Source organism: Papaver somniferum, chromosome 5 (assembly GCF_003573695.1).
Source record: "Papaver somniferum cultivar HN1 chromosome 5, ASM357369v1, whole genome shotgun sequence".
NCBI lineage: Eukaryota > Viridiplantae > Streptophyta > Magnoliopsida > Ranunculales > Papaveraceae > Papaver > Papaver somniferum.
In genome coordinates this window covers 206737288-206750588 of record NC_039362.1, presented here as the reverse complement: position 1 = coordinate 206750588, position 13301 = coordinate 206737288, and the positions used below count along the sequence as shown (strand labels likewise).

General features: G+C 36.6%; 2 protein-coding genes across 3 annotated transcripts; both read right to left on the bottom strand.

The window, feature by feature from the left end:
* Positions 1-4297: 4297 nt before the first annotated feature.
* Positions 4298-8083, bottom strand: LOC113284431. Of its 2 annotated transcripts, XM_026533890.1 has the most exons (4): positions 7923-8082; positions 5912-6966; positions 5060-5096; positions 4298-4577 (listed from the first exon to the last, which is right to left on the bottom strand). In XM_026533890.1, exons 2-3 carry the CDS (start codon positions 6823-6825, stop codon positions 5060-5062), a joined length of 951 nt encoding a protein of 316 aa, XP_026389675.1. In that variant the 5' UTR covers positions 6826-6966; positions 7923-8082; the 3' UTR covers positions 4298-4577. The 2 variants fall into 2 exon arrangements, with proteins under 2 accessions (XP_026389675.1, XP_026389674.1); XM_026533889.1 differs by lacking the exons at positions 4298-4577; positions 5060-5096 and having other exon boundaries at positions 5701-6966; positions 7923-8083.
* A 2905-nt stretch (positions 8084-10988) lies between these two features.
* LOC113284430 (probable plastid-lipid-associated protein 8, chloroplastic) lies at positions 10989-12614 on the bottom strand. The gene is made up of 4 exons (XM_026533888.1): positions 12317-12614; positions 11743-11866; positions 11451-11630; positions 10989-11352 (listed from the first exon to the last, which is right to left on the bottom strand). Exons 1-4 carry the CDS (start codon positions 12557-12559, stop codon positions 11165-11167), a joined length of 735 nt encoding a protein of 244 aa, XP_026389673.1. The 5' UTR covers positions 12560-12614; the 3' UTR covers positions 10989-11164.
* Between the last annotated feature and the right edge of the window lie 687 nt (positions 12615-13301).

Genomic DNA, 13301 nt, shown 5'->3' with positions numbered 1-13301 from the left:
ATAAACCCAAGTCATATCTTCAATGTCTTCTTTGTCTTCAAATCTTCTTAAATCTTCAATAAAAACCTGCACACAATCACTTGAATCTCTTGTGATCAATCACGCACAGAACGGAGTCTGTTAACAATGGATTATCACAAGATTGTCTTTAGAACTAACAACAGTCTAAAGATCCCTGTCGAAACTCTGAACTAGTTTGAGTGAATCTTATATCATAAGAGAAGATTCCCAAGAATAAACAAACTAGGTGCAATCAGATTTCAACCACCGTTAGTCAATCAAATCAATCGAAAACAAAGATAAACCATAATTATCTAGTTTACCACCAACGCGTCGTGCTAGAGCTTCTCAATCCCAAAGAAGACTTAAACCGAGCGGCCGTAAGAGATTTCGCCTAATTAGGTTACTCTCCTCTCCGAATAGGCGGCTACACCAGTAACAACAACAAAAGAGTAAATATGTTGTTACGAAGGATTAGTTTGCTAGAAAGGCAAACTTCGTGTATTTATAGACAAGGAAGTTTGGACACCAAGGAATTTCCAAAACCGAAAATATTCTCAAGATATTCATTGAAGTACAAATTCGGTTTCCATAATTCCTGGAAATGCTCTGTCCAAAAATAACGATCGAAATCTCTCGGAAAATATAATTAGTAAATGCACATTACTAATTATGTAATTTCCCTACAAAATGAAATTAATAACCTTAATTAAAAGATTCTTAACTTATTTATGTCCCGATCCTGGGATTCTCTTCCCTTAGCCGTTAAGGAATATCTTTGAACAATTATAGAAATAAACATTCACAGCACGTGTTCAAAGTTTGTCGACATCTTAACTTTGTAAGTTCTCTTTCACACTTACAACCTTGAAACCGATTTGCCACACTTCCAAACAAGTTTAGAATTGGTTCATCTGTCTTTCAAGAACTATGTGATTGATCAAACCAACATTCAATCACAATCATGGGTTTACGGTTCTACCAAAACAAGTCTCGGTTCTACCTCCATGTGAGTACTGTGCATAGTCACACTAGCTTCCCAAAAGTTCGGTTGACTAGGTACTAGGATCGGTTCCTCACTAGGATCGGTTCCCCTTTCTGCTATAAACCTTGATGCACCCCATACAAGGATCGGTTCCCTTTGATGTACTGCACCTTACTAGGATCGGTTCCCTTTCCCTTACAAGGATCGGTTCCCTTTCCCTTACAAAGATCGGTTTTACTAATAAAAGTTATACCAATACATAAGTCAGGCCTTTGTGAACAGTTCTACCAAGAACATAACAAGTTGTGAGCGGTTATACTCTATCACACATATTGGTTGTTCATAAGATAAGAAATGAATAACAAAACTAATAACACCTGGCAATTTCCTTTTCGGTCCACAAACAAGTTTATGAACTTACTTCCTTAAAACACATGTAAACATTGTTCCCTAGGATGAAATCCTCACCTCATACCCATACATAATCACAATAGCATTCAAATGATTACGGTGATGTCTTATCTACAAAGTTTAATGGTTAAGCAATAAACCTCGTATTGTATTCCTTAATACTATATCTATTTAGAGTTCAAATATGCTTCACAGTTATGTTTTCAATATGCATGACTTGAAAGATACGTTAGCGAATGAAACAGTTCAAGTAAAATATCACTAACCTCAAGTGGAAGGATGATTGTTGTCGTTATAGCTCCTTGCTTCTTCACATCTTCAAGTCTTCGCAATACTTATAATGTCTCATATCCTAATACTTTCAAGCTAACCTATACGAAGTTTAACTCTAGTACATAATCAAGCGACTCTTAACATGAGTTTTGATTCACTAAAATATGACAACTAAACTTGACATACCAACGCTTGGTGGGTTCAACCGAGCCATGCTCTAACAATAGATGTAACACCTTCAACATTTCAGTTCCAAACTCATATTTATCTTAACCACCAACACAACTATACTGCGACTCACCCATCAGTTCATAATTAACTCATCTCTTCTTTGTAAGTTCTTCCACTTCACTTTCCTTACCACCTGCAACTCCAATACCCTCAGCTCTTGCACCATTTTGAGTTTATCCCAAAACATATACTGCATGCATCACTATCCAATCTCAACTTCACTAACACCACATCTTCATCAACTCTTACAACTCAAACACCACTTCATCACATCCATCTGAAGATCACAATTACACTCACATCAAACCATAATACATCTCCACCTCCAAATCCAACCAATATCTAGCACTTTCTGAATTGTTACTTCATTGACCACTTTGATTGAAACCCTAGAATTATCTGTATAGACCCGAAATCAATCTCCAGTGCCAAATTCATCACCTGAGATTAAAACCTCACCTGTAAACCACTGTAATCCTCTCAATCATCGAAACCCATCTTTTATTCTCATCTGATTTCTCTACTGCTTCAATCGATCTGTAAACCTTAATTATTAATTTGAGGAAGAACAAACACAAACCCTAATTCACTAATTTATCAACTCATCACCTCAACTGTTAAATTAACACAATACCCATGTTAAATCATCCCTCCTAGATATCAATTTCATCTTCTCTGAGTTTAATCTCATGAAACCCTAAATTGAATTTCAACTCAATTTGTAGAAACCCTAACCCTTCGATTCTTCACTGAATCACCTTAATAACTTCAATTCAACCACAACCCTTTTGTTCTTAATTCCACAGCAACCTATTTCACCTCTCAATCTTCATTCTAATCCTAATTTCGTTCTTCTCAGATTATCCCAAAACTAAATCAATCTTCAACTGATCTTCTTCATAGACTACAACCGCACCATCTTCATCCTCGACTAAGTATCTTCAACATATAATTTACTTCAGTGATTCTAACACAACTCTCAAAGGCTCCGCAGAGATCGAATAGAGGAAGAGAGGAGAAGAAGAAAGAAGAAGAAGAAGAAAGAGAAAGAAGAAAAGAGAATGGGTTTCTCTTCGACACGTCTTGGTGATAAGGCCAGCTACCCATCATAAAGGCACCCAACCAAAAGATAAGGGCAGACCTTCGATTCTTATAGAAGATAACTCGGCTGCCTTGATGAGTCTGAGTGTGAAATGACCATTTTACCCTCCACACAACTCAGATGATTTCTTCTTCGTCTAGTATCTGAATGATACGTTCGAGTAGTCTATTCCACGCAACTTTTCGAGATCTATCTAATGACACTAGATTCGTATCTAAATCATTGTTAGATTAATTCCTATTAATTAACATTCGTATTAAACTAATCGAGTTATTAGCCGCTAAATGTCTCTTGACCATCGCTAGACCAGTTAAATAGCGTTGACGAGTTTGAGGGTCCTTACACAATCAATCTCTTAGAAGAAAAAGAGTTAACTTTGTGTACCTCAGGATTGGACTTTTGAACAAGTTTAAGCACATTTGCCAACCGACTAGCCCTCCTTTGCAGTTTGTTGACATACCTTAGTTTATGATTGTATTTAAAACATTGTGTGAGTCTGTGACCTTCATTGGTACAATAAGGACATGCCAGATTGGAGATTGTTTCAGGAACAAATTTAGCGGCTACACACAGGGTACCTGAAACATTATCAGAATTCTCATAGTATACGAAAAACCCGTAGCATTGTCCAATGATTTTGATGAAGAATCATCAATTAAATTATCAAGATTGATATGTGTATTGCTACATTTATCAAAATTGACAATATCTCCCAAGAGTGCTACACTTGAACTTTCTTCCTCTTCGGAATTGTAATGATCAGAAGTTTCATCAAATGTTGCAGCCAAACTCTTGTTGCCAGTGTATTTTTTTCGATTTGGACACTCATTATAAAAGTGACCGAACCCTTGAAACTGAGATTGTCAAGGTCTTCATCTGAAAAATCGGGATCAACAAGATCATCTCCAGAGTTGTCAACACTTTCACGTTTAAGAATTTTAGTGTTTTCAGTGACTTGAACGCGATATCCTTTCTGGCTTTGGATTGAAGTTCATGATCAAATATATTCAACTTTCTAACTACCTGGGGGTTGTTTTGTCATTATAAAAATATTTTAGATAAGGGGTTTTTGGAATTACTGACGTATGAGTTATGACCCGTTTTTGTCGTATGGATGGCCTGTTTTTGTCCTATTAGATGGAACCCCTCTATTGGAATGTGAAGCCTCTATAATAGGTTTCTTGTTAAAGGCCTGATTTGGCTTTCTCTTGAGTTCAAAACTGGATCTGGATAGATATAAAGAGAGTAGACAAGCGATGATACCTTTGTCCGTGCAAGGAGAATGAGAAAGTAAAGAAAGCCGAAATCTAAACCTTGATTCTTATTTCTTACATTTAACATAGTTTCAGGTACATCTGATAGAGAGTAGACCTGTATACGTAACATCAGCTGGATATATTCAAGAAAAATTAAACATGTTGGGGAGGTCAATGGCCCAGCTAGCATATAATCCAGACGGCTCTGCATGTACCTATAAACAAGATAACTGTATCACCACTTATGACTGCAGAAGCTACGTTTCTTGTTGCGGGACTCTCCATCTCAAGAAGCAAGTCATTTGACTCATGTCACGTTCTGTAATAGATTCAGATGAATATAATGAGTACCAACATCATTATCACATAAGATAAATAAAGATGAAATTTATGAGTACAATAAAAATGAGTCATGTTACCAAGTCTTTGACAACATGTATCACAGGTTCTACGATCACACACAAACACACCAACAAGCAATAGTTTATGTATCACAGGTTCTACGATCACACACACACACACAAACACACCAACAAGCAATAGTTTACTTAAACATTGGCACTCGGGGTGGCTTTGATACCAAATATCAAATCAGGTTCTCCACAAGTATGTTACAGATGTTAGCGATACCATTAAAGAGTGGTGATTAATCATTAACCCTCTAGAATAGTGACAAATCTCAAACCCAAATGTGACTCGGCCTGAAAACTTAGTTTTTTGTCCAGATTATAGGAGGATTTGAAACTTTAACAGAAAAACCCTCCAGAAAAGAATGTAAAATGTGAACAGGAGGGAACATACCTAGTTATCGTAGAAACGGGAACGGCGCCTTTGAAACCTGTGACATGAAAATTATAGCAAAGGTATCAACAAAGAGAGAATAAAAATACCAAGTAATAGGAGGTCCTGAACGAGTGTCAGATCAGATTATCTGCAAATATACAGAGGATTTGGTTCCTCCGGTCCATGGATCTTACAAAGGAGTCAGTTAATCTAGAGCTGATAAATACTAAACACTTATGCAAACGGAACATCTACTGACAGAATTAAAATGCTTCTTCATAGCCTTCAGTTCAACTGTTTAATGGACTGTACAGTAATTTCACAGTTGTTAAGTAAAGGACGAAAGAAAAGAAAGATTGGGCCTGTCGTATATAAAATGAAAATACAATATACTGTATAACACGCATATAATACAGCAGACATTAAGAATAACCAGAGTTTCTTCAAATATTTTGATCATATATACTGCAGTCTTTAGAAAATGAAAAATCCATGGTATGAGTAAGGAACTGCCTTAAAGATTCAGTGTTTATATATACTTATGATATCACTGCATACTATGACATCCATATATCAGATTGCTTGAATATTTTTTTCCAAACCTTGGCATCTCGTATCCTTTCCAGATATAGCAACAATTACGAAAATAATCGAAATGATGGACAAAACAGCAACACGAGAACCCTTGTTCCATTTATTTTCAAAAGATAAACATGCTGAACAAACAAGTATTTACAGGAAAGGAAGTAAGACTTCAAAAAGTAGTAACAAGAAACATGACAATGATTCAGATGAACAGAGAGAAACTAACGCTTGAACTCGAAAAATTTCAAAACATGGGGAAGCTTCCAAAAAACATGCTTCACTGACCTGCGGTGACTAGCATTGCCCCTACTGGTGTCAGTTACTCTACCCATGTACTCGTCATCAGTCTCATCAGCTCTATACTCCCCGATTTCAACAGATGTCACAGATCCATCATCAGAAGTCGAAGCTTCATAGCTAGAACGTCGACGTCCTCTCCTTGTTTCACTGACTCTTGCCCTTCTTCGATTTCTTGATGCCCTTAAATTATCAAATACCTGATACAATATACATGAGGTCCACCAGTTCCCATCATCCCCAGGGAAGTCCTCATACTCATCTCGGTTATCATCATCACCATACTCGATAACATAGTCCCCAAGAACTACCCCATGTGGTACCTCTGAATGGATGGTACTCAGAACATCAATAATCTCAGACGACTGCTGAAAGTTCTCCCAATCAAGTTGCCGAGCAGGGTCTATCTTGGATGGACTAGCATGAGGATGTTCGACCTTGGCATGCTTCTGAAGCTCGGGGTAGTTGCCAATAAATGTACAGTTATCCTGATCGCAGCATCTTTTCATTTTGTTCAAATGAAGACGAACTTCATCAAGCACTACCCATCCTGTTACTTCCCCTCTACACAGGGGGCAAGCGGGGCGTTCTTTATCTTTCAATTCCATTGGCTGTGCTGTTTCAACTGATGTTGCATCTGATGTTGGTGGATCTTTTTCCACCACTGCAATACCAAATGCACTTTTAAAGCGATCGAGACAGTTTGAATGAGTATGGCCAGTATCACACATGAATGGTCGACATCCATTCCCATAAGAGGTGCATTGGAGGAGGACTCCATTGTGTGGGAAATCCAAACATATTGGGCAAATCACATCTTCCCAGTTCGGAACCAAGTTAGCAAGTTCCGACTTTGATGTGCTGGGCAGGAGCTTGCTCCCATGAAAAGTACCAGAGGCCATGAAGAGTATTCTATAAACTAACAGTCATTATCGGTCTTGTGGAGATTATCCAGTCCCCTTGTAGTTCCAAGATCAAAGGCTGTCCAGCTAAGTTACATGTGTGATATAAAATCCGAACAAAGGGGCTCCAAAGTACCTCACCTGCACATAATCAATAGTTATAGAAACAACATAGAAGATTTGCCAACGAAGTAAAACACATAACAAAGTACGCAATAGCGTGCAGTGCTTGACAGCACAAAGGTGCAACAAATCAAAGTAAGTAAACCAATATCAGAGTGCCTGGTATCTAACACATCAAACCAAGGGATATTTTCTGCCGCTACTAGTACCTAACCCAGAAACAAACAACACTGCGTTTAAGGTCTAAGAAGCTGGAAATCTAAATTTCAGAAATCAGAAAAGAATAGCAAAGGAAACACTACCATCCCCCGTAATTACTTTGGATATTCCGTACAAGACTTGGCATGTAAAGAACAATCAAATAGTAACAAAAGAAAGAAAAAAAAATCAAAACGAAGATATAATTCTGTTGAATCTTTAATTCCACTATTACACCTTACATTCCAATTTTCAACAAATCAACTCAGCTGAATGTTTTCAATTGTTGAAAAATAAACATGTTCCAACACAAACTATACCCATATCAACCTCGACAAATCCGTACGGTTCTTCTCTAATTACCGAATCTAAAACAACAAATACAAAGAATTCAAAATATTGAACATGGTTAATTTTATCCCAAATTACAATGCCCCCACAAACTCAAAAATCACTACTGTGTTGAATACTGCATGTTAGTGTTCTTAATAGTGATGGGTTCATGTATTGAGCTGATCTGCTCAATCAAATTATCCTCCTTTTTAATGGATTCCACTGAATCAAATAAACAATTTCAAAAGTCCAACTACCAAAATTAAATCAAGGGGTCCCCATAAATCAATTATACCATGATTCGATCATTCAGGATTCCTTAAAAACACAATCAAATTAGTGACATCCATATAAAAACAGCCCAGAAATGAAATGAGAAAAATGATAAAAATAAAATAAAATAATTTATCACTGAAATTGGAAATTGAACAAAGAAATCGAACCTCAATCTGTTCTTCTTCTTCTTCTTTTCTTCCTGAGAATCGAAGCTGAGAGGGAGAGAAGAGAAAGTAAACCCTAAGAGAGAGAGCGAATGGTTTGATGTTGTTGGTGTTGTTAAGGTCTTGGGTGAGTGCTTCTTGAGCTTCTTTCTGCTAATAAACATATGACTCGGACTTCTGAGTAGTAGTGATATTATATTCCGCGGATCACCACCACATACGTTTGCATGTTTGGGGATTTGACAAAAGTCAAGTGATAGGTGAGCACGCGTGTGCTCGCCATATGTAAGGATCCTACAAAGAGTTTCTCTGTTTCTGACTCGACATGACTTCTTCATCTGACTCAAAAATAGTTAAGTAACAGGACATGTTCGGATACCAGAATTAGAAGTCGGAAGTAGAATATTTTTGTTTCACAAAAAAGTAAATATTTTTGCTTCTAGCATGTTTGGATATCAGAAGCAGAAATGCTACTGCTTCAACAAGAGTGGAAATCAATTTTAAAAATCAGAAGCAAAATTGTTTTGCTTTTGCTTCACAAAAAGTTGACTATTTTGTTTCTAAAAGTCATTTTGAAATTTTATCACCAAACTAAGTTCTGGCTTTTCGATTTCTAAAAGTTAAAAAACAACTTCTCAAATACTGGTAGATTTTCACTTCTGGAAGTCATTTTGAAATTGTGACCCAAACTAACTTCTAACTTTTTCGCTTCCATAATTCAAAAAGTAACTTCTGAAATGACATCGAAACAGGCTATAAAAGTCATTCTGAAATTATGTACGGAAATAAATTTCTGATCTTTTTTTGCTTCAAGAAATCGAAAAGCAATTTCTAAAGTCGTATCTGAACATACTATAAGGTTCTATAAGGCATAAATAGCACCCAATAAATTGGGTATAAAATACCTTCTAGTCAGCTTTGTGAGCCAGATCAGACTTCACGTCAAATATTAGAAAAAAAATGTAAACACGAATGATCCGACTTGTACAGAATCGGATTCAGATCACAAATTAGATCAAAACAAACAAGGTACAATTTTATGCATATTTTTTCGAAGAGTGTTAGTTTGTAATTTTTTCCATTAACCTCATTATTCCTGGTGTTGTGAATTTCGTCTCTCATAATATATATCTATTAAAACCGAATCCAAAAATAAAACCATAATGGGATGCAAAATTCTTTAAAAGGTTCTCAATTTCTAGACAGAATTACTGTTACTTCTTAAATTTAACTTATTTTTAGACTAAAATACAAAAGTGATAATACCCAATGTAGTCAATATCGGCCGTATCGGCTGATATATCGGGGATATTTCGGATATCGGCCCAGAACGATATGATAAGAAGGATATCGGGGATACGATATTCGCCCGATAATATCGGCCATTTCGGTCAAATATCGGCCGTATCGGTCGATACGAAATTTTCCTACATTTCCCGACATGAGACGGTATTGGTCGTTTTCTATAAAGTTTAAGGGTAATTTTGGCGAAGAAAGTCTTCCAGGTGGTAGTAGAGGTGCATGTAGCTCTCGAAGCAAGTTACTAAAGTTACTCTTTTGTTTTTTTGATAAAATTGATTTTATCTATTATATCTTATCCGAAAATGTGTGGAGAAAATGTTTAATATAAAATTATAGTCTCTAAATCTAGAACCGATATTATACCGATATTTCAACGATAATATCCCCGATATAAAATCGTACCAGTGTATCGGTCCCGGCCGAGATGAACCGATATCCGATATTAACTACATTCATAATACCTTTTTTCTAAAAAGGGAGGTGTATATGGCAGATGTCACGTGTAAACACTCTTGACATCTTTAGTGAAAAGTCTATCAAGATGGAATGCGGGCTAGTTAGAAATTCAATTATCCGCCTCCGGAGGGCAAGTAGCTATCCAGCTGCATATTTCTATCATTTTCTGATTTAGATTAGTAAAGTGGATTTTGTTGACAATGTGATTAAAACTGAATGGTTCACATAATTTTATATATTAAAATGAAACTGTATTATTGAATTAGCAAGTTGGTATGGATGAATTGTCTTTTCTTCTTACCGTATTCTGACGAACACTGAGTTCAAGAAATGTGCTGCACTTACACAAATAACCTCGTTTTGACTCGTTTCTTTTGAGACTGAGAATCGGGATTGATGTAATAAATCAGGGTATTTTTGTCTTTCGATTAAACAATAATACCACCATTTTGTTTCTTCTACAACACCCTCAGCATCAAATTAGTTTATCAAGAAATATTCAAGAAAGAAATTATTTATTGAGATTTTGTCAATTTTTGACTCAAGAATTGCCGACCTAAATTATTAATAGAATATAAATAATATAAAATTTGTGGACTTTGTTTTTCAGATGGGAATGCATTTGGTTCTTATGGCTGGCTGAGTGGCTCAACGGAAAATTTGGTGAGAGCTCAGCTTGTTCATAGAGGTCTGAACATTACTTCTGAATGGCTTCTGTGTGGCTTTCAGGTGGAAAGTATCGATCATCTGAGCAGCTGTCCTACTACTTGGCAAGTGTGGGACTACTGCAAGAATAATGATGAGGTTGACCTCATGGATGGTCCAGTTGAAGTGAATTGGGTTGGATGCTTAATGATATGCTAGACTGAAAGCTGTGAATTCTAATGTTCTTTGGGAAACTTTATTTGCTTTCCTTGTCTGGCAATGAGTTCCTTGCAGTCCAGAATATTCATAGCTCTGATCCGGTTAGAAAGGACCAACTAAATGTCAACTGGGGAGCCAAATTGCAAAGCCTCCGATCAATTTGGTTATCCAATCTCCTGGACAACGTAAAATGATCATTTCGCCGACTTCAGATAGGCACAATGAAATCAAAGTTCAAAAAGGTTATTTAAGTTGTGTTTTCAGAGAAAAATGTCCAGAGCTAGAGCCAGGCAATCTGCACTTGTAAAGGGTGGTGCATCCATCCAGACGCCGGGGATGGCAAAAGGCTGCACTGAAATGCTATAAATAGCATTACATTTAGCTTTAACACATGGGCATTCCTATTTTTCTTCAAGAGATAAGCTCAGTCTCTTTAAGTTTAAATGATGGACAAAAATATGACAGGTCTGCAATAAGAAAATTCCGCAGTACATATCAAGAGTTCTATAGATCTGAAATATTATACAGCAGACGGATGTTTGTTCAATCATCACAACTATTATTAGTGATACACCAAAAGTTAAAAGATACACAATGGGTTTGGGATAAAATGAGACGTGATTTTAGCGTCTTAGGAAGACAAACAAAGAACCTCTGGAACCTTTTCCTAACCTGATTTTTTCATCTACGTAGCTAATCTCCAGTTTAACCTCACTCTCCCCACCATAGGTGAAATTGAAACCTCCAACCTTCAGTTCTGGAGGCTCGAAAATAACTTGAATCCATTTTTCATCCAATACATTCAGTGCACCTGGTATCGTGCAACATGTAAAAGAGAATTTCAAAGACCAATTTCATAATGATTGTAGGATCAATTCGTCTTTGTAAAGGGGGATAGATTTTGCTTACCTTTCAAGGAAACCTCTCCATCTATGAAGCCAAATAAAGAAAACGAGACTTTATTTTTAACGCTGGCAGGAGCTTCAACTACTTGAATCATTTGTTTAGTTTTGAAAAAAACACGCCCTAATGCACTGCGGTAGCCACCTCCAGGAGATGTTGGCACAGAACAATATAGCACATCCCACTCTGAAAACCAACATTGGTATGCGCCATATGTTAAGGATCCAACCAGTAATCCAATGAAACATCAAATGCATACAAACTAAGTTAGACGATGAAAGTAGCAGTAAGGATTTACCTCCAAATATAAGTGGGCATTTAACAGGCTCATCAACACAGTACTTTTGTAATTTCTGAGCCACTTCAGCTACCTCTTGATGCCCTTCTTTAGTTAGCGAAACTCCTCGATCAGTTCCCGTCACCTAATTAAGCAAATTTTACTTAGTTTCTATCATTGCACTGACCGCACTACAACCACACAATAACTTTAATAGTTTTTCAACATTTCACAAAGACGAAGTATCTATGTTGTGTTAGGCGCTAGGAGAGGGCCAACACCTTCGCCTCGCCTAGCGCCTAGGCGCCCAGAGATAGAAAAAAAAATTGTTCACATTTTGCGCCTAGGGAGTTTTATTATCTGGGCGCCCAGCTCGCTTTTCACAACTCATTGAAGAACCATCTTGTTTGAAGAAAAAACAGCCATTCATCTAACTCTCCCCTAATTAGTTCATTCTCCTAAGAGATATCTAGGTAAATTTATCTTTAGATTGGCAAATCTATCAAATTCCATAGAAATTCAATTAAACTGAAACCACAAATATACTATTAAATGAAGTTAATAATTATGAACTAGAAGTCTAGAAAATAAGAACCTTGGAGAGAATAGATGCAACAAGATCCTCTGGACCAGTTCGGACATCCTCAGTCATGGAGATAGATGATGATGCAGCAGAAACTCTCAACTTGTTTTGCTTCTTCTGATAAGATTGATAATGAAGAGGAAATGAAACATTGATGAATTGATGATGATAACGTTTTGCATTGAAAATTAGGGTTCTAGATTTGGAGATTTCAGGGCCTCTGATTGAAGAAAATAGACCTGATGAATATGCCATTTCTTTCCACTTATCTGTTCTTGGGGTTTCAGGAGAGTAGTAGTGAGTCTAGTGTTTAACATGTTGAATTGTAATAACAGGGATCGGAAATCTCACTTGGGCGCGCGTCACCATTAGTTGCATGACACGTGGTAGGTTTCAAATGCTTCATCTCTTTTCTTTGTTTGTAATGCATCGTATAGTATTATCCATTTGGAAAGTATCTGTGATCTATCTGTCCATCTACGCTAACATCATGTTTGTTTTTTCGTGTATGTAGAGGCTAACCTCTATTAGCCTCTATATAGTGGTGGGTCTCATTTATTTGGTGTTTGTTTTTTTATTACCTCTACAAAGATAGAGGCAAATTTCTATCTATATAGAGGAAATCAAATAGCACCAATGAGATGTTATTGTTGAGCCTCTACCTCTATTGAACCTTCAAATGACTAATATATCCTCGAACAAACTTATAATGTCCAAAAATAATTCCTTAATTTAAAATCTAAAACTTTACATGTTTCAACAAAAGTGATATTTTCGCCCGTTTCAGAAAAAAGGATATTTTCGCGCTGTTTCAGAAAAAAGTGATATTTTGCTCCGTTGCAGAAAAAGTGACACTTTAGCCCCGTTTCAGAAAAAGTGATACTTCCCCCGTTTCAGAAAAAGTGATACTTTCACGCCGTTTCAGAAAAAGTGATATTTTCGCCCCGTTTCAGAAAAAGTGATACTTTCGCATGCTTCAGAAATAGTGATACTTTCG

What these genes read in the sequence shown, in the direction of transcription:
- LOC113284430 (XM_026533888.1), bottom strand. Translation starts at nt 12,559, where the DNA reads ATGGCATATTCATCAGGTCTATTTTCTTCAATCAGAGGCCCTGAAATC. An exon ending in TTGCATCTATTCTCTCCAAG is followed by an intron (nt 11,867 to 12,316) that starts GTTCTTATTTTC and finishes TTGCTTAATTAG; the next exon opens with GTGACGGGAACTGATCGAGG. An exon ending in ATGCCCACTTATATTTGGAG is followed by an intron (nt 11,631 to 11,742) that starts GTAAATCCTTAC and finishes GTTGGTTTTCAG; the next exon opens with AGTGGGATGTGCTATATTGT.
- LOC113284431 (XM_026533889.1), bottom strand. Translation starts at nt 6,825, where the DNA reads ATGGCCTCTGGTACTTTTCATGGGAGCAAGCTCCTGCCCAGCACATCA.